The sequence below is a fragment of the Botryllus schlosseri genome, chromosome 6 (genome assembly GCF_051294905.1).
Source record: "Botryllus schlosseri isolate E-star chromosome 6, Bs_hap1, whole genome shotgun sequence".
NCBI classification, from domain to species: Eukaryota; Metazoa; Chordata; class Ascidiacea; order Stolidobranchia; family Styelidae; genus Botryllus; species Botryllus schlosseri.
The window spans coordinates 16,214,457-16,240,476 of record NC_137241.1 but is presented as its reverse complement, the minus strand read 5'-3'; the positions used below and the strand labels follow the sequence as shown (position 1 = coordinate 16,240,476).

The 26,020-nt window shown below is 41.1% G+C and overlaps 2 protein-coding genes across 3 annotated transcripts in view; both read left to right on the top strand.

The window, feature by feature from the left end:
• Positions 1-26,020, top strand: part of LOC145441178 (uncharacterized) — a 149,709-nt gene that overhangs the window by 87,149 nt on the left and 36,540 nt on the right. The gene's annotated exons all lie outside the window — the stretch shown is intronic.
• LOC145440214 (uncharacterized) lies at positions 6,518-16,705 on the top strand. Its single transcript, XM_080317782.1, has 2 exons — positions 6,518-6,890; positions 16,075-16,705. Exons 1-2 carry the CDS (start codon positions 6,565-6,567, stop codon positions 16,337-16,339), a joined length of 591 nt encoding a protein of 196 aa, XP_080173908.1. The 5' UTR covers positions 6,518-6,564; the 3' UTR covers positions 16,340-16,705.

Genomic DNA, 26,020 nt, shown 5'->3' with positions numbered 1-26,020 from the left:
TTCTCAACCTGGGGGGCGCGAGAAATTGACGAAGTCAGTATAGGGGGGGCGCGAGAAATTGACAAAGTCAGTATAAATTGTACGTGTCTGAACATGTGTTTCACATCCATTATGAGAAGACGATTAATGAAGATTAACTATATTCCATACTCAAGAAAGCTTGCAAAATACAAACTCTAGCAACAGCGCTCAACTGAGTATAGTCTGATTTCAACTTCATTTGAGCAAATTTTTGAAATTCTTTGGAGATATAGAGAGCAATTCCCACGTGTAAGTCATTAATTGCTTCATAGCTTTGATAGTAGCCTAAAGCTTGTCGCGCTGGGCAGCTCTTGTTAGTAGCTTGCGAACTGCACTGCCTAAGACAGACTTAGATGCAACATAGGTTGCCCGGTTACGCCCTCAATTAGGCTATAAATCAACACAATTAATTCATTTCGAAAACTGATCAAATTTAGCCTGGCAGGATAGAACGACGCCTTGCTCTCTGTACTCACTACCAGCATCAGGGTGACCTACATTGAAATTAATTAATGGATGTCTTGTTCAATGTTTTTTTGTTATTTTCAAACAAATTTGAAGAAATTTGTCAGCAATGTAAAAGACTCAACAACTGGAATGCAGATTCAAAATTGGCGTAAGATATACCTTATGTAGCCTATACTATTAGATCAGGGGTGGGCAGCCTGCAGCCGTAGAAGGGAATTTGAGCGGCCATCAACGCCTAATTCAATTAGTATGTGTTGGCGGCCGTAGACATGCAAATTGCAATTACGAATTCACTCCCGCATTTTCGAGAGATTTTAATTAATCTTGAAATTTTCTTCGCCCTCCGCGCAATTCAACAAGACTTCATTTTTCGATTTTAATGCAGTAGCGCCCTTCTTAATCTGAGCCGGAATGGGAATTGGCAAGAAATAGCAATTCGTTTGCGGCCCTGAAAAATTTTCGCGCTCCGCGCGACAATATGCACCTCCAGCAACTATTCATAACATTGCCACTCGCGATTTCGGTGCGTACAATAAGTCATTGTGAAAAGTAGAATAGTCCGGAGTTCACCGGGAATGGATATGGACAGTTTACCGCAGGAATTTTGCGTCCAGATCGTTCATTGCGGCTATGCCCTGGAATGCGGCCTTACGCTAAATAAGCAATCGAAATGCGGTCATGATTATCAAAAACGTTGCCCACCTCTGTATTAGATGATGCGCTCTTTTTGACATGACGATAAATGCAAGGGGGTCAGGGGGGCGCGAGTTTTTTGACCATCTCCAAGGGGGGCGCGTGTCAAAAAAGGTTGAGAACCACTGGCCTAGAGTGCCCGATGTCACAGTTCTTTTCGGTGTTGATCTTTTTTTGAAGCCGCGGTCCTTTCTACTAGTTCTTTCCATTCCTTGTGAGTGCTTTCCTTCTTCGGGTCTTTTTTCTGGGCTTTTTTTTTATCGCCGTAAGAATGACAGCGGGGAAGAGGAGCCCAGATAAACCTCCGATGGGAATCGAACCCGGTCCACCGGCTTAGTAGGCGCTTATCGTTACCACTACGCTCTCCCCCGCATATAATAGGAATCAACGATGGAATGAACTATAAGATAACTCAATCAATCAATCGATCAGGTTTATTAATATTTTCATCGTTTCAAAACATCACAAGAATGCGATACAATGAAAAGATTGGAAGGTGTCGAAACAACTTGGAGTAGACACCCACCAGACACCCACCTTAGCCTAGGCGAAGTAAATAAGAGGCATGCACACTGAATGAAAAGTAATGCAGAGAATATAAGACGCAAGCGACAAAATGAGGTGGCATGTGGCGGAGGGCGAGGTCGATGTTAGGTCGTGGTCCGGTAATCCTGAAGACTGGCTAGTATTCATTTCTTTGATAATTCGGGGATTATCCTTGATCCAAGAATTATCATAAAAAAAAACTCAAATAACTCAGCTTCTACGGGTTGGAATTGAGTCAGATTTGTTTTGCATTGTCTTTGAAGACATCGCAATAATTTCATGGGGTTGACAGAAAAAATTGGAAAATTTTTTTTTTTGCATTTTTGGGTAAACTAAAAATTTTCAAACTCTACGAAATCAGCGATTATTGGTTGGAATGAATCCAAATTTGGTGTGCGTCGTTTTTCAAGGTAACCTAACGATTTAATCACGGAGCCCGCAAGATTCGGGAATAAAAGTTATTTTTGAACAGCCCTCCAGGCAAGCCGAAACATTCGATCATATATGTTCGCTGTCCAGTGTCCAAGCATCGAAATGGCTGGCACCTTGCAATGTGAGCCTCGACGTACAAATTCAACCTGCAGATGAATATATTTTACCTCATGAATAAACATGAATTCGGAATCGCATGCGTCCCACCAAAGAAATTTTTCCAAGAGCTCGCTGATGACTACACGGGTTATCAATACTCCAGTGGAGCGCGCAATCACCCGTAAACTGATGCGCACCGCCCTTCGGCCAAAAGAATTGGACGCCCCTGCTCTCCAGTCATATGCTTGGTAAAAGCATTGTTTGTTCTGATTGCACCGGGATCAAGCTAGGGTCATTTGCATATTCCAGGTACTAAATTTGGATAATATTGAAATAGACTGGATTATAATATGAAATATGTGTGGGTTCACGGCCCGAATTGTGTTCTACGAATCCCTTCGTGTTCAGGCCTATGTAAGTACTTGTCCTTCTAGTGTACTGACATCGAATACGATTATGATTACAACAAAATCGAATATCAATCGATTACGATTACATAAAGGATGAAATCACGATATAACTCACGATTACATTCATAAAGCTTCCATGAAATAACTCACCATATATTCATAGACGACGCTACGATTCAGAAGAGACTTACATATTACAATGTTGTACACTCTGTTACATTTATGCAGCATTTGTGTCACTTTATTTTTTAAGGATTCGTAGCCTCCTGGTTACGCCGGTATATCAATTTCATACGTAGGCCTACAGTTTCTAACAATGTTGTCAAATTTTGACCAACTTCGAAATAATGATTGGCGCTGGGCTTCCTGCTTTAAAATCAAATATATAACTAGAGTACAGCCTCTGTCATCAAAAATGTGGTAATCATGATTTGCAATCGTGTTCGTCTAAGGCTAATCGATTACGATCACCTCATGTCCAGGCCGTGTTATTTTTGGCATTTCAGGAGCCAGATGCCAAAACTGCCAAAAATAAAAATTTGAAAATGCCAAAAATAACTAATTTTTGGCATATGCCAAAAATAACACGACCTGCCTATAGTGTATTTATTTCGTGGTGTTGTGTTAACAGGACCGCGTTACAAGCGAGAAGAGCGTGTGTGAAGGGCAGGTTTCTTAATCTATGGGTCCAGCCCATACTTTCCATTTGTCCAAAGGCAATTTTACGGCCATTTTTGACCGGCTTGCCGAGCGCTAAATTTGATAAAACGAGTATCAATGGAAAGCTGCCGCTGTACTGATTACTAAAATATAAATTGTATTCTGCTCATAGATCTGGAACCCCCAAATTCAACCATGATTTTTGCATTGTGATCGAGTTGAACATCGTGACACAACAAACAGTCCGGCTATTTCTGAGCTGCAGTCTCGTTTTGCCAGACAGTCTTGTTGCGTTAATGTTCTTAAACAAGCTAACCTTCCCAGGACTCTTCCATGTGAGTTGGGAATATCAAAGCCATCCGACGTGACAAAAGTCCTCCTAAAATATATCGGTAGACTGATGGAGATTGGATGGTCCCGCTACAAAATAGAATGTGTTGAGAGACAGCACAGGGAACTCCTGGAAAAGTATCGGGAAGAAAATTCTTTTCGCGATGAGATCGATGGCACTAGCGCAGTGATCTCTTTTCATGATGCTTGGAAGGCGGTTCTGCCCTCCGAAATTTTAAAGCTCTGAAAACCTTTTGTGGAGGACTGGCAACATTCTATCCCTCAACGGCTACTGTTGAAGCCGATATTTCCCAGATTCGTTGGGCGAAAAATTAATTCAGGAGAAACTTTGCTGACCTGAGTTTGGAAGCACTGTTACAGTGCAAACAATTTAAGTCTATTCAAAAGCTGTAACAATCAGGTGTTGAGCGTGTCTGTTAGGCTTCTCATTCTTTTTGCTTATTGGCACCGATTCCGAATGGATACTGCACATTTTGTGGTTTCGTTTGATATTATTAACCTATGTAATAGCTAGGTTTTTTCTTATTATTATTGTTTGTTGGTACTGATTATAAGTGGATGTTGCACATTTTTTGGTCTCTATTGATAAACTGACCCAAATAAAGCGTTTTTATGACTAATTCGAGTCTGAAAATATCTATTTAGAGGTCGATGCCAAAACTGCCAAAAATAAAAATTGAAAAATGCCAAAAATAAGTTACTTTTGGCAGTTTTGGCATATGCCAAAAATAACACGGCCTGCCTCATGTCTAAAGGCCGGTTCTTCATATGACACGTAACTTCATCACAATGGGTCAAGCGATGTCATAAGGATCAATCGTTATTTCATTGATGTCCGGATGGAATATTTCTCGCATTGTTCATTAGATTATACACGTACGCGATTCTTTTCGAAGAGGCTTAAGGAAATCAGTGTTGACTGTTGAGCGATATAATAATATTGCAGCGTACTGCAAAGCTACAAATAGAGAAAATCCGGCCCTGTAGATTTCCTCAGTCGGTATAATGAATGGGTTGCTAAATCGTTCGATGTATTGGATAAGTCCTCCGGCTCCGCGCTGCAGTCAATGAATGACCTATTTGCGTTGTGCGTAGTCATATAAAGTGCCTAGTATAAACTTCAAATATGATACAAAATTACTTTTGGGGTCCAACTGAAGTCAACGATTGGCATTTGCTGACATCGGTATACGTATTTGCTATAGTCTTTAAATTGTAGTAAGCTATCATCAGCGCAACCAGAGAAGAAAATGGCAGCATTTGCCCATTTCCTGCAATATTTTATTTTGTAGACTGTGAAAACACAGCTGTTGTTGAAATCACAATTATCTGTGACATCACGTCAATGTTCGCCCATCATGCAAAATATTTTGGGAATCAATTTTGGGTGTCACTGATAACTGCAGGTACCCGTACAATGTACAATGTACGGCGGGTACCCGTAGGTACCCGTACAATGTACGGCGTACATCCTTATCCTGTTGCAGTATCCTCGGAATATCGACGTTGCACGCGCTTAATCTTGCAGGCCTACAACCAGCTGCTACAAATTCATCGCTTAATTCACCAAATATGAGTGATCGAATACACGGTTCCAGGACAGAAGTCGCGAATAATTCATGAAGTGGTTGCCAGTTAACATTTTCGGATAGGATATCCTTATTCTCGGTCCTATAATGGGGAGATTTAGTGAATGCATAGTGCACACAATTTAAAGATGAGTCCTGGCTTGAGAAGAATGGCAGTGATCACCATTGATGGGTTTTATAAGACGATTGGCGTTTTTGAAATACAAATGAGGACATTTCGTCAGCAGGAATGTCCTATAGGGAATTGACGTTTGAGAGCGGTGACGACCTCCATTAGTTGCCTTTCCAGAATGCGATCGTAGCGATTCCCGATCTCTAGCGGATAGAAACTGTTGCTTTACTTCACATCAAGCATAGAATATTTAGGATTGTGGCCGTACAGTCAATGTACCTAGTACCTACCAAGTTTATAATGAATTGCCAAATATTATTTAACAGTTACAGCAATTTATCACAATGCTAGTGTCCGGTCTAGTCTAACATGTTTCATTCGTCTCTATGATTGACACATGAGAGAACGAGAACGTTTGAATGTATCAGATAGCAATAACACACCAGGCCTTTAAGACTTCAACTATCAATCCTGCCATGTGTTGCAGAAAGGATATGTATTTCTGAATCCAACTAGGAGCATGAGTAAAGACACAGGAAAGATTGTTCAGAGAGCCCTGGTACAATTCGATAAAAACAAAGCTTGGTTGGTCATTTTCATGAAGTATCTCCGGCATTATCAGTCGAAGCTTTCTCATATTTCCAATCACAGTCTATAGCCGTGTTAAATATAGATGAAGGTGACGAAATATATATTATTTGCTTCATAATAGACGGCCGTCGCATGTAATCAATACCCGTATCTTGGGAAGCATTGGAAGCCCATGTCAAGCAATAGCAATGAACTGTAGTGTACAGTACAGCTGGGTTCAGTCAGTTACGTATAGAAAATAAAGTTATAATGACTCATAATAAGCTCGATATAGATCACCTAAGAAATGGATTAGTGCTGAAATTCTAATCAGGGGGAATTGAACGAGACCAATATACATTAGAAAGGTAATGACGTTTTATTGCTACTTCTTGTTACTCAAATCCGCATTAATCAATAGAAAATACGACAGAGACTATATGAAGGCTACTGTTGTACAGCAAACATACAGGGCACTAGGCAGACAAAAAATTCCGGACTATTTAATTTATTCATCTGTTGGCAATGAAATTAATCCAATGTTTCTTAACTTTACGATAAGTATAAGTTTACATATGTTGAAGTACTACAGCATTACATAGGATAAACTGTTATGATATCTGAGATATCCGTAATGAGTGGATATTCGGCCAGGAAAGATCAAATATCGGAATGGGTGATACCGTCTACATCTGATCTTTTCAATGAGCATGACAACCAAGATGGTAACAGGCCTCCAGACATTCCAAGCATGATACTGAGCCAACTGACGTTAGAAACAAAGTTGAAGATTTTCGTACTTCTCTTCTCGATCATCGTTGTTCCTGCCACTATTGTATTCGTAATATGTTATCTGAAGGACAGGAGGGAGCAGAAGAAATATGAATTGCAAATGGCGAGTCTCCTGAACGACATCCCTGACGAATCGCTGAGTTACAGGTACGAATTAGTCTAATGTTTAGGCTGTTTGTGTGTGCTACTTTGTCACTCTATATTCATGATCCACCATATAGTTTCATCGATCTATAGTCGGACATATTGACGCGTAAACGAAAAGAATGGAATGTGGGTAGTATTGTCGAGCTTGAGAGGTTCGTTGATATTTAAGTCCATAATTATATGACTTACAATAACGCTATCTTCTCCAAGGGCTGAGTTCCAGCGTCGGCAAAAAGCAAATTGGTACGTTACGACACAGATACGATGTATCGTAGCACCAACGTCCAACACGTACCATTTTGTGGTACCGTAATTTCAGATCCATATCGTTCCATACTATATACTCAATTGGGAACCGGCAGGCGAGCACATTGGTCAAGGTGTAGTAGCACGGTTAATATTTACGTCCTCAATACATCGACAAATTGCGTTTTAAAGAATGGTATTATATAGGCTACTTCCAACGTATCTTAGCTAAATATGATGTATGATTGCATCTACGATAGCGGAGGCAGGGGCGACAGTTGTCTAATGCCTATGCCGCCTCCACATTTCAGATATATGCATCGCCAAGTCATTCGTTTCGGATATTCATGTATAATATGTGTATCATTATCCATGACATAATTTCATTATTAAAAACATTCTATGTAGAAAAAAGATCCTGCATGGCCTATGTGTGGATGGTATTCACCAAATATCGTAAATCTCATCGAACAAGTCATCATGTAGCTTAGTTCTTCCAAATAGGCTACATCGCAGTTCTCGTCCAGAAGCACAGAATGATTTGTAGTCCAATTCATCCGATTATGCATTATCATTACGGTACGGTTTATTTGAGCAAAGTATGCCGATTGCCGATACTGTGTTATTTTTTGGTGTCTATTGTCTATGGACTCGTCTCGTTCACGGTTGATGCGAAGCCATGAAACTACACTCTGGTGTAAGATGCTTGTCACCTCACAGGAGTTGTTGAAATTACTGTTGCAAGCAAAAATGACTGTATTTATAATACTGATCGACATGTTCAAACGCTCAGTAAGAAGTACGAAAACGTTATGGTACGGTACGATCATAATACCGCAATTTGATACCACACAGTAATATCGTACCGTACCTATTCCTTGTCGGCGACACATTAGACCTGCTGGAGTCTCGATATTTGCGGAATGCTGATTATTATTTGTGATTGTTCGAGTTCGTCATTACGGCTTGCCTATAACCGCTTCGACTCACATTGTTCCCGGTTCGAACTAATGCAGATAATAAATAAGACAATGAAAATTGATTTTGTGGTTTGCTCGCCAACACGAAGTAATTGAAAGATATTGGTGTATCACTGCACCTATACAACCAAGAGAACGAAACCAATTCCTGGTAACCTCTCAATCGATTTATGTTGTAATTCAAAAAAACAAACTCTTGGAGACTTCATTGCGATGGAGAAGGATGACAGTGAGCTTGGACAAAGTTGAATATATGATCCCGCACCCTTTTTTTCGTTTTCGAGCCAGCCGTAAATACCTGAATGTAGGATTCATATTTGTTAGAACAGGGGTGTCAAACTCAACTTGGTTCGCGGGCCGGATTTGAGCCTTCTGAGTGCTCGCGAGCCTGACCACTGACCATGACCAGTCAAGTGATCGCATACTGTTACCTCCAAATCAATATCCTTATTTTTCACTTGAATACTTTATTACCAAGTCTATATACCAGTGGCTTTTAACGTTTACTAACCTGCGGAAAACTTACTCCAATCTGCAAGACTTCGCGCAACCCAAAATTTTCGCTGAGTCATAGAAAAACAGAATTTACCACATGACACATTCATTCAGTGTTCAACTGTACAGCTGTGCACGCCTCCTCTTTACAGCGCCTAGGCCCAGGTCTGATTTCAAAATCTACTCCAAGTCGTTTCAACACCTTCCTATCTTTTCATCGTATCGCAGTCTTGTGGTGTCTTAAAATGATAATAATATAATTGATACTGATACTGGTACACATATAACTAATACACATATAATACATTACTATAGATTACTGGTACACGAAATCAACTGCGCATCAACAGAGTTGTTAATACCATCAGAAATCATCAGTGTGTGTCTTGACCTCCTGGGAACTCCTGGTGTTCCAAGAACCGCTGCCATTGCATTATGTTGCGCGTCATCGAGGCTCTACTCTATAGCAAGACCTTTATTCGTATCGGAATTGGCTGATTAGTCGGATTGGCTTGAATTGACTGATTGGACGGTTGGCCGATCGAATACAGTTACAGTTATAAACCGCTAAATCAGTGGTCCCTAGTAATGATAGTGTGAAGGAGTGAGGTTCACGTTCGCGTTCTGTGTGTGAACCTCGGAAATTTAGAGGTTAACGTTCACAAACGAACCTTAGTAGGTTCTGCACTGTGAACCTTTTTCATATATTACGATTATAACTTCATTATAACATGTTTGGTTGAAATTTATTGCAAGGCGCGGACAGCATATAAAAATCAACACTAAACGAGCATGCACCTTGACAATCTCAAACATTTTACTTGCTTTGTTACAAAAGTTTGCTCGAAATATCTAGCTTTCCGTTTGTGAATATCAGGGATATCTAGAACTAGATATCCCTGGTGAATATTTAGTGACTCTCTGCTGTGAGCTTCACAATCCGTAATCACACAACATCAAGAGCGAAATTCACTACATGGCTATTCAGTGTTCAGCTAATGATGCTTGTTTAACCAATCAATGAAATTGACATCGTTGTCTGATGTAAAAACATCTAGCAGTCGTACGGGGTCAACCTTGATTTCATATGTTTATTGTATCATAAAAACCAAATCCGCGCGATTAGGGTGTTGGCTACTGGTGTATAATTTGTAAATGGGGTAATATCGGTAGCAAGTATAGAAAACCGTTTTGCACTCCGCTCAATATTAACGTAACTCAGACGCTGAATACATTGTCCGGTCCGGCCTAGACCGTTAAGGCGTAAGCCAGGGGTCGGCAACCTCCGGCACGCGTGCCATTTGTTGAATAACTTAAATAATACAGGGGTTGGCACATTCTTCATCATCATCAGACCATATCATCGTGATTGATATGGTACCGAACACAGTGGAGATTGGAAGCGACCTAATCAATCACAGACGATCGATCATTGCGCGAATGAAAATAAATCGTGTAAATATTACGTATATGTAAGCGATGGGTGCTATAGGTGCGGTAGCGACCCACATCTATTCCCATAGCGACCAATAATTCAAGAATCACTGGCGTATCGGATGACGTTGCCAGCCGCAGAAAAACGGTTGGTGGTATTGCTTGCTTGAAACGTTAAATATTAATAAATTAAATGTTTGGCACGCAAGCTGGTAAAAATTTGACATTTTGGCACGCTGCACTCAAAAGGTTGCCGACCCTTGGCGTAAACTTATATTCCTTTGCAAGTCCTCGTCGAAATTGTTGGCAAAGCGACGGAAGATATTGATTTTGTGGGATTATTATATCATTTGATTGCCCCAGTTAATACATTTGACGACGTTTAATATGTCAATATATGTACTTCAGCATTGTGGCATTATGTGGCCCGAGTCGTCGCTAGGTATCGTGTACAGTGTACACAACCGTACATTGATATAGGCTATCACTTCACTGCAATGTAGGGCTGCAATTAGCAATATGACGTCACGTGACGTGATGAGGTTCACGTTCGCGTTCACACAGAACCTTTCGAAAATGTTCGCGTTCACACGAACCTGAACCTTTCAGAGGGTCACACCATCCCTAGTCCCTAGCGACGATATAAGTTGGCATACCTCTATGCTATAACCGTTGTTTTAGTGGTAATGTGGCGTCAATCTGCGTATGCGTTGCGATGAACATGGAAGATTTCACTGTAAACGTGAACCCGAGAACGTTGCAATTTAGTTCATTATTATTAAATCACCATTCGGGGTTCTCTGGAGGCAGTGTATCAGCACTATCAGCATTGCTAGTGCGACCACTGATTCCTTGTGAACTGATGTGTACTCCACTAACCCTGCATATAATAGTTTCGGATTTGCGTTTTCGCTTCTGTGAATAACTTCATTTGGTTCATTTCCATAAAACTCTGGACATTGCACTTTTTTTCTTCTCGGAATTTGGTGTCAATATCACCGATTTGGTACTATAATGGGGACTAGAGTAAAACCGCAACACCGCCGTCGATGGTTATAATGTGTCCACTGTCCAATGATAGTAGTCGGCGTTTGTTGTTTGAAGGATTATTTACTGAACGTATTTGGTACTCAAACTCTTCACATTTGTTATAAATGTGCTGGATACACGGCCGTAACAGCACTTCGTCAGCCCCCCCCAAAAAACGTTGGCCTTGGGCCCCCCATGGGGTGATAAACCTAACTTCCCCCAGACCTCCCTTTGGCTATCCTCTTTTTGACGCTATTTCACATATCCATTAGGTGTTCATAAAGTGATACAGCTTTTGCCGCCTAGACGCGCGAAGCGCGAAAAATTTCAGTAATTCATGATTGAATCGGGCAATATGATCGGGAATTACATATATATTGCTATCAATTTTGATCCCGGCCCGCGCTAGTATAGTTTGTTCAATATAATTTACCCATAATTATGACTGGGCACAATGATTCGAGTACTCGAATCTGAATCGAGTATTAATTTTAATGTTTCGAGTCGAGTTGTAAAAGACGATTTTTACGAGTACTGAAATCATACGCTCCTCGCCACTGAAAGTTAATTTATCAACGAGAATAATAGTTTCGATGCTAATTTTCACTGTTGAAGCCTTGAAACTTTGAGTGGCCGTATCGTAGCATACGAAACATATAGTACAAGCTACGAACGCTACTGGAAAACGCACATTTCCGAAGTCACTGGATATGCAAGCGCACACTATTGGTTAATAGCCTTCTCCGACTAGCCAATGCATTGTCGCACGCGATTCACCACTAATATATAGGCCTTTCCCGCTTTACTTTAATGGCCCTCATGGATCAGGTGAAATGTTCCGGCGGCTTTGGATTTGGAAAAAAGAAACCGCAAAATTCATGAATAATTAGGAGGTTCGCGCTTTGTTGTCAATTCGGTACACACGCATATGGCCATAGCTAGAATAAGATTTGGAGGTAATAACACAAAGACAAAGGGGCGTAACTAGCTATTTGGGCGCGGCAAAATCCACCAATTGTCTGATTCAATTCCGAGTAGAGTTTGATTAATGATGACGTCATAAACACTAGAAAATCTTGCAACTCTCTATCGGTACACTGCACAGAAATTTCGCATCCACATTTGACAGATGCTGTAACTGTGATACGCTCATTTGGTCAGTCGAGGTTTCAAGGCTACCCCTCAGTCGAAAGGGACCATCGACGCTAAAACATAAGCCTTTTGATGCGCTAGTTTGCAGTCGCAAAGAACGCACAATTCTGGTACTCAGGAAATTATCAACTCACAGGTCACAAAACTAGCCCGGAGTTATTTAGTTGATCCTAGATGCGGATTCTCATACTGGTTGGGTTACAATATTTTGTAATCAGTAAATGAGGACACTTTTGCAAAATTATGCAAGCTGCAGCACAGGAAAAGAAAACCGGGGGTTTTGAAAACTTTTCGGCCGATAGTACTGTGTTGACAAGTGTAACAGCCATATATCACCTGATCGTTTCTACTCCATTTTGCTATTGATCGTTGTTTCGTGTTACATCCTTTCTTTGTGTTCAATGACCGTGGTGCAAAAGGCCGTCAGGCGATAAGCGCCAAATTCTTGTTGATTAAACAACAACAACAACTGTGTTGACTACAAAAATTGTCATCACTTTGACTCGACTCCCGTTTTACTCGATTCTTTTACGAAACTCTGACGTTCGTTGCGTCGGGGTCGAGTTTCTGATCGCATTTTAGTACTTTTTCTAGAAAAAGAGGACAAAATCCCCCAAAATGAGGACATTTAGGCGTCCTCCGAGGACACCTTCAATTTATTGAAAAAAGATGACGTATGGTAACCCTACGTCTAGTCGCCTACATACTGGAATCGTTGTGCGCAGCCTATCATCAGGGTTGCCATACCGTCCCGATTTCTCAGATTTGTCTATATTTTGAAGGTCGATATCCGATAAAACTACAATGTCCCCATTTCTCAGATTTGTCTTGGTTTTGACTTGTGTCCTTATTTATGACCTTATTATCGGCGATGAGGCCATGAGTATATTATGCTTTTGCGCCTAGAGATTTTTTGACATCCTAAATGAAAGGTATTCCCTTGATGTGTACGCGTCACCGCACAGTGTCGTTATACTTGCAGGATATACGTAATTAAGTTTAGTAGTAGGTAGATGTATCACACACTTTCTCTTCAAAGTTTGACTCCAGAAAACTAACCTTCGCAAGTTAGTTATCTATAGTTTGCCTGCCTCGACGAGCGCCGCGTTTACCTTTCGTCCGATGAAACGGTTATGTTTTGCATTACTCGACTTTCGTTATGAATTGATGTTGCAATAACATAACATAACATAACATGGTTGGGTTATATTTTTATCTGAACAAGTCACACACAATGTACAATGCGATTAGACACAATGCGATGTCATGAACAGATAGGAGGATGTAGAACGACACGCATCAGTAGCGATCCTTTACTCTAACATCCACCTCGGCCTAGAGTGCCCGATGTCACAGTTCTTTTTTCGATGTTGATCTCTCTGAAGCCGCGGCCTTTCTACTAGTTCTTTTCCATTCATTGTGAGTGCTTTCTTTCGTCGGGTCTTTTTCTGGGCTTTTTTGTCGCCGTAAGAACGGCGTAAGAACACGCTCAAACCGCAAAGAAAGCTCTCTAAACTATAAATGATTCATAAATTTATCGGAATTTCATTGGACATCTAGTTTTCGCTTCTGGTAAAGATAAATCCGATAAGTTGAAATGAGCAAGCCGGAAACACTTTTTGTGACAATTGTGAGGGGAAATTCAAGGTATCAAACGAAGCTTGAAGGGCAAGTGTTTCGCATTAACCCGTCAGCTACAAAAAAGACCGCATATCACAATAATACCCAAAACCACCAGAAGTGTGTCATAATGATTAATTCAATCCCGTCGATGAATAGTTTTTCGCCAGTCCATGTTGCCAAACACCAGTAATCATTCATGACAATTGCACGTCGCAATGAGTTGCTGGAGCAGATTGTTTCTGGCAAAAAGTATGTAATGTGATACGGAACGGCTCGCATAAATACGAAAAATGTCCAGGCAATGTTATTTGATGCTATATAATCTACTTATTCGGTGTTCCTGTTTTTGGGTCCATGTCGATGGCAACCCTGCCCATATTCCAGCTCATATCGATTTATTCCCGGTACAAAGGGAGATTAATTAGGACACTAAAGAAGTGCATTTGATTTGGTCTTGTATATGAATGTGTCATTGAAGGTAAGGTGAGTTGCAAATCCAGTTATTGATCACCGGGCGTAATAATTACTACACGGTCACGAATTGAATTTCCAATAATGTAATCTACCAACGTACTATAGGTCAGAGGCTGAGAAGCTCACAAGTCATGTGTGGTAATTTTCATGATGACATGCGAGTCCGAGAGAAAACTAAGCTGGCCGTTCCTGATTTGTACGCTTGTTACGAATGATATTTTGCAATTTCGCTCAATTCAGCCTATCTATTCGCAACTATCGTGCCAAGAAAAGAAAAGCACTAGACGAAACTATCTCTTAATTCAAGAATACATCGATACCCTGAAAAGGTTCCGGGGGCGCACCCCACAGTTTGACAACCACTGTTTTCCACCCCTTGCAGTTGTATTTGGGTCAAATTCTTGTGGTTGAATTTCGATACATCCCCAGTTCTGGCGACGTTGAAAAATTATAGCTGTTGACGCATATTTCAATGCAATGCAACAATTGGGTAGATTTTTCGATTGATGGTATACAAAACGAATTATTTAGTGATACCTTCATGATAATAGCGTTTCGGATATAACGGGATTTGACACATCCAGGTAACTAACTAAACGACCTGTAAGCAACGCAGGAATAGTGACGAAGCGTAGTCGAAACGGTCAAATAAGTATGTCTTAGCTGCGTGGTTGAGATGATGCGAGCCGGTTTAGTTTATCCAGTCACGATCACGATTGACTTCTTTCTAATAACGTTTGTATATTGAAGAGTGTGGATACTGGATAGCCTACTCTGAAAATGCACAGCACATGGACTTGATCCCAACATAGAATGGTTACAGATAGGCTGTGGAACCTGTGGCTCGCAGAGAAAATTACGCGGCTCGCGAAGAATTTACAGTTTCCAGTTGTCTCACTAAAGATGTTTAGTATGTTACTGTACGAGACATACATATGCGAAGTTTATTACAAAGATTATAACATAAATTGCCACAAGGGAACACCAGCAACACAACAACAAAAGTCCCTCCACCGCCGCATGTGATCCGCCGGCGAATTGTGCACGTGTCGTCCAGCCGCCTAAACTCCAATCAACATGTAAGCAATCAATCAATCAATTTCACGTGCGATACTCAGCGGCCGAGGCAACACCAAACATGAGCTACACCAAGGCACAATATACTTACAACACGAGAACACGTATGCTTCAACTTCGCTGTGTGGTAGCAGAAGATAACGTGGCGTGAAAAGTGTAATTAGTAATTGCGTTCGTTTTACGTACCCTAAGGTTGTGAGATAGCTTGCTTACAGTAAAGGGTGGATTTAATGTTTTGATAATTCTGTTGGAATATTTCTCACTGAGCATGCGCTTTGCTTGTGTATGTGTAGTGTATGCTTCTTTTGAGAAGTTCTTCCTGCAGATGCATGGGAGTCTGATTAATCGACGTCATTCAGTCGTTTCGACTCCATCCCATATTTTCACAATATTGCAATGCTGGTAGTGTCCTGAATTGATAAAAATGACGATGTTGATAATGACGCTTTATTGAGGTGTCTAGCTGATTATGTTCTGATATTGTAGCCTTTCGGCCTGCGGCGCTTACTAAGTTCAATAAGTGGTTCTTTATCTATTTTGATTTAGAGAACTCTGGTCTATACCGACTCCACAATATAGTACGCGCTGATATATTTGTCATGTATATATTGTATGTATAGGCAAGGCATATATATATGGCTTGATTAATCTCAACCTTTTTATATTCTATTCAGAGAGCGATTGTCTCGGCCAGTACCGGGAAGCTTACCGAACAATACAGACAGCGACAATCGCAGTGAAACATTGGTGTCTAAATCACGGAAGGTTTCATTTGCCAACGATGAACTGGTACGAAATGTTGACGTGGAGTCATTATCCAGCTCCAAGCGGCCCTCTGTGATAATTGATGTCGACGAAGATTCAGTGTTTGCCAAAGGAGATTTAGAATATCGTAGACGTCCGATAGAAGACAAGGAAAGCGGTGACGAGATACGCTGAGAACCTACATGAATACCTGAACGATGATTATCCGGAATCTTCGCATAGTTGTTGCGCATTTGAATTTCCTCGTTCATCATTTTGTAAATCAACTGACACACTCATCCGCTACACATATCGGCCTATATGTATGTAATTATTGTATTGTATATCAATAGTTCGAAGCAAATTTTGAACCACGGGGACAAACCCGTAATAATTGACAGGGCTCAGCAAGACAGGATGGAAAGCAAGGTGGCGAGGTGTCCTATCGGTGCATTAGCATGCTGCGATGAACCCCTGGAATGTTATGATTCGTGTGAACTTTTATAAAAAGGTGCTACTTGAATAATATATTCAAATTTTAAATAAACCCGAATATTTTCGAGCAGTCAATTACCAGCGGCAATCATGAGTAACTCCAAGGCACACAAATGAAAGTGTGAACGGCCCCTTCCGACGACGCGAAATCTGTCGTCTCGATAATTTTTCGCATAGGCGGGATACTCCAAGGAGCAGCACCGTAACTGCCGCACCCCAAACCCCCCAATTGGGGGGGGGGCGAGCTCGAAGGGGGCCCCGAATTATTTCGTGAATTAGCAAAAATTATTGAGTATTTTCGGAAAATTTATGCAATTTTTTCCAAAATTTTTCGCGCTGGGCGCGATTTAAAGTTGCCAAATATCTTGATTATTTGGTACTCTATCCCAAGAAAACACACGCAAGATTTATAGAAATGGACGTATCGGCGTTGGCCATTAACACGCCACTACGCACCAAGATATATAACGATTTAGGACTTATTCCTAGGGCTGGGCAAAATCGAGTACCTGAGTGATTCGATTTTGAGTCACGTATTATGCTTCGAGTCGAGCATTCGAGTACCACTAATTATGACGTCATAACAGAATTTAATCTGACAAAGTTCAAATATGTACCTTTTATGTCACCACAAAGAATATAATGTGTGTTACCCATCACATTGAAGATATTTTGGTATATTTTTCGACCATACCGATTTCATTGCACTTTGTGACCATGCTGTCGGATGATCATGACTTCGTAGATGTGTTATTTCAAGTACCGTTCTTAGCTTTTTACTATGTTTTGTATGCTGCGATGCGGCCAATCAACGTTTCAAGGCTACCACAGTGGGAAATAGTATCATATAGACTTAATTCTCGTTGATAAATTAACTTTCAGTGGCGCTGAGCGATGAATTTCAGTACTCGAAAAAATCATCTTTCACTACTCGACTCGAATCATTAAAATTAATACTCGATTCAGATTCGAGTACTCGAATCATTATGCCCAGCCCTACTTACTACATGCGACTCCAAGAAGTGTGCCAGAACGATCGGCAGCGCGAAAAGCTTGGCCGAAACGGACTGCCCTTACGCAGACCGAAAACTTCGTTATATATACAAAATAATAGGTTTAATTGTCCATAGGCGCCTAAATGACTGGCGCCATATGTTCCTGTCTTGGCAATCTGAACCTCAGAAGACAAATACCATCCAGCAGGAAAAAAATATATGCCAGTGAAGAAATACCAATTTGAAATCGTGTGCGTCTTTTAGTTCAGTACGTTTGAGCGATTCTATATTTTTGATATAGCAGATAGGAGGTCACGAAATAAAATCATGTAACGATGTCATACCAACGGGTCCGCCCGCCCGAAGATGTTTAATTATTATTTACGGGCCCTACAGTTTCCGGTAAATCTGATAACGTGAGCAGAGAGGACAAGATATTGATAGCAATATATATGCAATTCCCGATCTTATTGGCCGATTGTATCATGAATTATCGAAAATTTTCGCGCTTCGAGCTGGCTCACTAAACAGTGCAGCTAATTTCGTGGCAAAAGCGAACACTGTGATGAGGGGTCGCTTTATCACCCTATGAGAACCCAAAACCCAAGTTTTTGTGGGGGGGGGGGCGGGGCTGACGAAGTGCTGTTTCGTTCCTGCCAACGGGTATACGCCTGAAGATGTCTAATTATTATTGGGCGGTCCTATGTTTTAAAACAGACCTCGCTCAGCTCACTCTACCGGTAAATGTGATTACGTAGCAGAGATAGGATCAAAATTGATAGCAATATATATGTAATTCCCGATCATATCGCCCGATTCAATCATGAATTACTGAAATTTTTCGCGCCTGGCGCGTCTAGGCGGGAAAAGCTGTCTCACTAAACGGACACCCAATGGAGATGTGAAATAGCACCAAAAAGCAGATAGCCAAAGGGGGGTCGGGGGGGCGAAGCCCCCCCAGAAGTTGGGTTTATCACCCCATGGGGGGCCCAAGGCCAACGTTTTGGGGGGGGGTGACGAAGTGCTGTTAAGACCCTGCCAACAAGTGTTTGGCAATCGCAGAATTTATGGCCTTTGATTGTTCCGTATCAATGTTGGACGGATGAGTGAAGAGTGAGCTTCTCACCGAGCGTGATGCGCGTGTACTAATAAATCTAGGGACGTGCTGATTTATGCGTTACTGATGCAAACGCTTTGACGTTCTTCCCAGGTAGCCACAATCACAGTGGCATTTAAATTCGTAAACTATACAACTTTGTTGAAGTGCAGGAAGCACGTCTTTACGTGTTGCAGGGAGCAGTTGCGTTGTCGTGAAAATCACGTTGGTCTCAACTGTGTCGTAACACTTACCGACCGCTGAAATTAATTGCTTTCAAAGAGTGAGAGAGAGAGTCTTTATTTTCATCAAACCAAAATACATAACCAACGGTAGTGGTGGTGGTACAGAAAATATGCATGCACAGTATTCGGTATTAGATAGGAATGATCGATAAGACCGTGAAGGTCATCTAGTCTGATCACACCAGCATCAATCAGGTACACTTGACTCTAAACAGTCTGGCTGAGGGTGGAAATAGGGCCAATTCAAGGTAGATGGATGTAAACATCTTTGGTTGTTCGTTCTATTGTTCGACTCTTCTGTGTTAAATTGCGTTACGGTTATCAAATAGGATTTTGCGGATGTTGTCAAGTTCTAAGTTCAGTTTGTTACCCGAACATATCATCAACGCTCTATGCACGAGTCTGCCTATGAGGTTGATTTTTCTGCGTCTGGAACTAAATGAATTGGCCTGTGAATGTCGGTTTCCTGAAGATGGATGTTTCAAATTTATTGGTATCATGCTTTTCGACTAAAACGTCCAAAATGACAATGAGTTATTTCGTTATTTTTCAATTGCGAATGGCAGGTCCGGGTGAAGCGAGTTTAAGCGAATGAGAAATTGATCACAGTCCAACTCATTCGTGAATATGACAAAAGAATATCATCTACATATCGGCGGTACAACAATGGTTTGACGGTTGATTCCTCACGATGTTGTGTTGGCCTACGTTTTATCACTTCAATATAAAATCTTCCAACAGAATATGTAGAAGCGAATGGATGAGATTACTGAAAAACCACGCACAGGTCGTATAATCTACAATACCAATCTTAACAAGAGCCGAAACGGGGCAATGAGGACAGACAATAAGGCGGCTTATCAGACAAATGCGTGCTGTCGTCACAGCGTAATGCAATACACGATGGTATATGATATGCAGTGTTGCCACTCCATAGGTTCCTGGTAAAACACAAGATTATGTCACGAAAAAACACTAGATTGGCGAAAAAAACACTAGTTTAGTAAATAGCACGAAAAATTTGCCGTTGTCAAGTAATCATGATGACCAAGGTACAAATCCAGGGCCGTAACAGCACTTCGGCAGGCCCCCCAGACCCCCCTCACGCTATCCGCTGTTTACCGTGATACTTGGCATCTACATTGGGCGCCTTTGACTGTGCCAACTTTTCTCGCCTAGACGCGCGAAGCGCGAAAAATTTCTATATATATCATGATTGAATCGACCAATATGATCGGGAATTGCATATATATTGTTATCAATTTTTATCCTCTCACTGCTCACGTAATCAGATTTACAGGTGAGGTGTGTTTGAAAAGGTAGGACCCCTCAATAATAATTAAACACCTTCGGGCGTATACCCGTTGGCAGGAACAAAACAGCACTTCGTCAGGTCCCCAAAAAAACTTGGGTCTTGGGCTGCCATAGGGTGATAAACCTACACCCAATCACGTTGTTCGCTTTTGCCACGAAATTAACCGTACTGTGCAGTGAGGCAGCGCGAGGCGCGAAAATTTTCGATAAATCATGATAAAATCGGTCAAAAAGATAGGAAATTGCATATCTATTGCTATCAATTTCATGTCCTCTCTGCTCACGTAATCAGATTTACCGGTAGAATTGGGTGAGGTGTCTTGGAAACTGTAGGGCCCTTTGGTATGACTCCGTAACATGATGTTATTTAATGACCTCTTGTCTGCTATATCAAAATATATAGAATCGACCAAACGTAGGCTACTAAAGTAAAAGACGCACACAATTTCAAATTGGTATTTCTTCACTGGCATATAATTTTTCCCTGCGGGATGGTATTTGTCTTACGAGGTTCAGATTGCCAAGACAGGAATATTCGGCGCCAGTCATTTAGGCGCCTATGGACAATTAAACCTATTTGTATTTTGTTTGGTTTATTTAACACATACAAGAGTGGTGTTGATCGCCTATTAAGGTCATGTACACCACGACAATGATATTAGTAATGTTCAGGATCTTTGCTTTCATATTCTTTCCGGACGACTTCCACACTCGCGCGCTCCCAACTTCAGTCTCTCTCTCTTTCATGCATCCGGACTTGTGCTTTACTGCCGACTTTTTACAGGCGCGGCTCACCATCATACTGGGCTTTTTGAGAGACTGCTATTGCAGTGAGGTTAACGATGAGGAGCCCAGATAAACCTCCGACACGTAGAAGTGGGTTCGAACCGTGATTCGAACCACTGCCATTGGTGTCGTGACGCTGGCGCTTAACCAACTAAGCCACTCGCTTCCCCTTATTTGTATTTTGTATATATAACGATGTTTTCGGCCAACATAAGGGCGGTCGTTTTAGGCCAAGGTTTTCTCGCTGCCGATCGTCCTGGTCCACTTTTTGGAGTCACATGTTACATTGCCTAAAACTTAAATATGTCTTGGTAAATCGTGGCGCGGTAATGGCCAATGCCGACATGCCCATTTCTATAAATCTTGCGTATTTTTTCTTGGAGGAAGAGTAATCAAAATTCAAGACATTTGGCAACTTGAAGTCGCGCGTTTAGCGCGAAAAACTTTTGAAAAAATTGCATGAATTTTCAAAAAATACTCCATAATTTATGCTAATTCACGAAATAATTTTGGGCCCCCTTCGAGCTCGCCCCTCCCCAATTGGGGGTTTTGGGGTGCGGCAGTTACGGTCCTGTACAAATCCATATATAAAAAGTGTCCCACACATGAATTCGATACATATGTATGATATACTACGCCATTTCACCACACACATATTTTGCCTTTACAAGCTGCTGTGAAATTACGGAACATGTGCCTTCATAAAAAGTTACAGTTGACCATCCTGCAGATTAGATCACCAGTTTTCTACGGCTAGTATGCAAATCACTACGACATTCGTCGGCTAGCCGATGGCTAATTTGCCGCGATAGCAGATCTCAGGTCTAATGAAATGATAAATATATTCTGTTAAATTAATACAAGCGGCCCTAATATCCCTCGGAAGCTTCATGTTTCATGGACCCTACAGTCTATTAGCAGGTATGAGGCAATCTTTCCTTTAACGCACTGCACACTTTTTGATCCAATATTACTAGTGTTGCAAGGCAGAAACTTTCGAATAAAGACCACTTTAACATGTCTCTACCTCCGATCTCAGACTCTCGTCATGTTATAGCCGCATCAAATTGTAAGAATTAGTTGTTTACCATACAAACTTCGCCACGAATTCATGTTTTCTCTTTAAAACCCTACAACAGATTACAGAGAATCTTGATTCGTTTTAATCGTGGTACTTGATAATTGCCAACTTCTATTTGTTTAAAAGCCATACGCCAACTTGTTAACTGTTCAAGGGGTGTTCAAAAAAAACTTTTTTCTCAAAATTTCATCGGCTTGATTGTCAAATTGTCAGGTTACCTAAAAAAACGCTGCACACCAAATTTGACTCAATTCCAGCCAGTAGAAGTCGAGGTCATTCAAATTGAAATTTCGGTCATTTTTGAAATAATAGTACTTATGGCGACCAATTTCGTCACACAGTCACGATCAAAAATCGGGTTCCAGGTATGCCTGAAGAGGCAGTGATGTCTTTTCAATTTGTTTTGATCTTGGCAAGGGCAAATGGCGGAGTTTGGATGAATACGTCAGCAATAAACGAAAAAACGATATGACACGGATTAGCTGGAAATTAATCCACTTCATTGAAATGGCCCCGTTAAAAGGATGGTGAGATAATGTTCAAATAGAGTACTTTACACACTGAAATTAAGGACCACGAAAAGGAAATGAACTGACAAGCAGGTAATATACGGGTAAATATATGTCTCAAGTGATAGTATTATCTAGAAGTATTTGTTTGTCGGGCCAATTTAGATTTCATGAAATCTATCCCAGTTATGCAGGGCATACCCATGTCTCTCTGCCTTGATTCGAAGTTTTTACTGATTGCAAAGTCGCCACTCCCAAAATGTCATCCACAGAGACATCAATTGCATTCCTCAGTCACTCAACGTTCGAATATTTCTCTGCTACTTGACTTTGACTGATGCAGGGCGTAAAAATGGTGCTGATTGCTATTGAGAATGGGCTATGCCAACGAATAGTATTTATGAGTTGAAAAAGCATTTCTGGTACTTCACATAAGCGTTGATACTAGAGCTTTGTATGTGCTGGAAAATTTGCGAGCTTCAGAGAAATTAATTGGTAACCCACTGAGCTTATAAAGCACATTAGTCATTTTCTCGACTTTCAATATCACCTGAACCCCCTTCTTGTCATAGAGAGCAATAAAAAGCATTGGTGTTTTAACACGATATATGGATAAAATTAGATGGTATTCACCGAATGTGGAGGATGACATGAAGAGAGGACGATAATTTTGATAGGAATAAGATCTGTCACGATACCCATTAGCATAGGCGCCGGCTTTTATTTTTGCATGGGGTGGCGGCAGGCGCGTAGCCAGGGGGGTGTTGAGACCCCCTCCTTTTGAAACACAAAACCCCGTCCTTTTGAAATGACCATTATGACGCTAATATTCAGTTTCCATTCCACAAGTCGTATTATTAGTGTTACGCGGGCCGCGACCAATTAGCGAGATTCGTATCACGACGATTGCGAAATTATGTCATTAATTGCCGCGCACTCGGCATTCGTCGCTGGACTGAGCAGTAACGCGGCGCGACAATTCTAGAACACGAAAGACAGACAAGAATTATGATTACAAACACGCGCGGTCAATCAGTAATTATCCCTTACCTCCAACACAGTGGATTTTTACTTAGTATTGAGTAGCTCGCATCGCGACAATTGGCTGCTATTTAAAACTTCGATTTCGACTGCATTGTTGCATGTCCCGAATTACGTTCGCAAAGCATAATTGGAATAATATTAAGGACACTGGAATAAATTCCAACTAGCAGGCACACAAAATTAAACACTGTTCAACTTTTCGCTCCGAGAATATTTATCACAAAAATGGTTCACAAAATACTTCAAACGCAGCTTGCGGCCCGCCTCAATGCAAATAATGCACCTTAATTTGTAGAAGGTGAACGTATATTGGTCGTCAAATCGCAATAGTGTTTCGAATCTACGTTTCTAAAGATGAGGTCGAATTTGTACATCAAATAAGGATCGTTAGATTGCTGAAATCAGCCTCAGTAGGCCTACGCTGTGCGAAATACATATAGTAGTGATCATTTTTATTGGACTGTAAAATCGGCCGACAAGATTGCGCTGATAACGAAATTGCAGACATGCCGCAAACTTGCAATAATTACAATTATAGAGTGTGCTAGTCATACCTGAATACCCAGATTCGGCAATGGCAACGAGCACAATTTGTTCAGACTCGGGCATAAGTTTTAATCAAAAAGATACATAAACACAAACAATATTACAGTCAGAGATTGTTACTGTTTGGAGAAAGTGTATCTGCGGACGGTAGCGAGCCTCCATGCGGACGCGCTGAATCAAACCACCGCCGATAGTGCACGCACAGGAGATATCGATGACCCATTTCGCATACAAATGATTCTCGCTGATTTGCAGTACGCAGCATCGATCATACGAATTAGTGAATTGGCATTTCAAAAGGACGGGATTCCTAGTTATAAACGAAAAACTACCTGGCAACGCACCTGGGGTTTTAATGCCGACAACGCGCAGGTTAATATCAGCCCGGGACCTACGGCCTACGTAGGCTCCGATCAGCCAGTCGAATTTGATCGTAAAATGGTGCGCTTTTAATTATCCACGTGTTATACAGTAAGAGCAATATGGGCGCATGCCGCGACCTTATCAATAGCAATACATATCCCAAAGGTTTGGAATTCGATCCGCGATATGATTGCGCTAGCTCGACAGGGTCCGTCCAGCAATGAAGTTCATTGGAACATAGAAGGTTCCCGTTAAAACTAATCGAATAAAATCAGAATTTGCGCCATCGAGAAGCTCGTGTTTCATCAATATTTGACAACGTAATTCAACGCCGTGCACTGCACAATGCGCGGTATTAATAACAAATCAAACTCTGACAAGTTACACCTAGGGAATACGAGTGTATGAAGCAGACATGAATTAGTAGCCTACAGATGATAGCAAACGAGAAAGCGCGCATCTTATCAGTAATTATTCAACTTGCGTACAGCACAATGGGGTTTGAACTTGGAACTTCCTAGTCTGACATCGCGACAATTGTTTGCTCATTATAACGAGGTTTGAGCTGCATTGTTGCATTTTCCGATAAAAATTGACTTGGCAAAGCTTTGTTAAAGTGATGATTATGCGCACTTTGCGCGGGAATGACTTTCAATTCGGAGGCATGCACTAACACAATGTCCTATTTCGCGCTCCAAGCCTCCAATTAAAGAGACTATCACGGAACTACGAGAATTATTTTGTAAACGAATATGGGCGCAAATACAATTTAATTAAGGGATGAGAACGTGAATTCGCTCCTCTGGTCGAGATAGAAGATGGTGTTTCTCAGCGCCAACGTGTCGAAATCGACGTCGTAAACGAGGTTGCTTCGATAGTCTGCATGATTACTAATCACGGATAACAACTTATAGGGGCGTTTTAAGCACTATCTTCATTTCGAATTGCGAACCTCCTTGATTACCTTGGCGCTTGATGGGGTCATCATCATTGTAAACGAGGTATTGCATGCGACGTAATATGATTGAATAGGATCCAGGCTCCGCCTATGTCTGCGCGCCTGTGCTTCAAATCCCGCACAGTGATCATAAATGTTCGTACGTACACTATAGGGCTGTTCAAAAATTAAAAAATCCGGATTCCAGCCATTGACTTATTAAATTGTCAGGTTACCCTAAAAAACACTGCACACCAAATTTGGTTCAATTCAAACAAGTATAGGACTCCGCAGATCGAATTAAAATTTTTAATTTATTAAAAAGAAATTTCAAATTTTTCTGCCAACGCCATGAAATCGTTTAGCTGTCTTCAAAGACGATGCAAAACAAATTTGACTCAATTCCGACCAGTAGATGCGGAGTTATGTGAGTTTTTCGATTATAATCCTCGTATTATCCTTGAT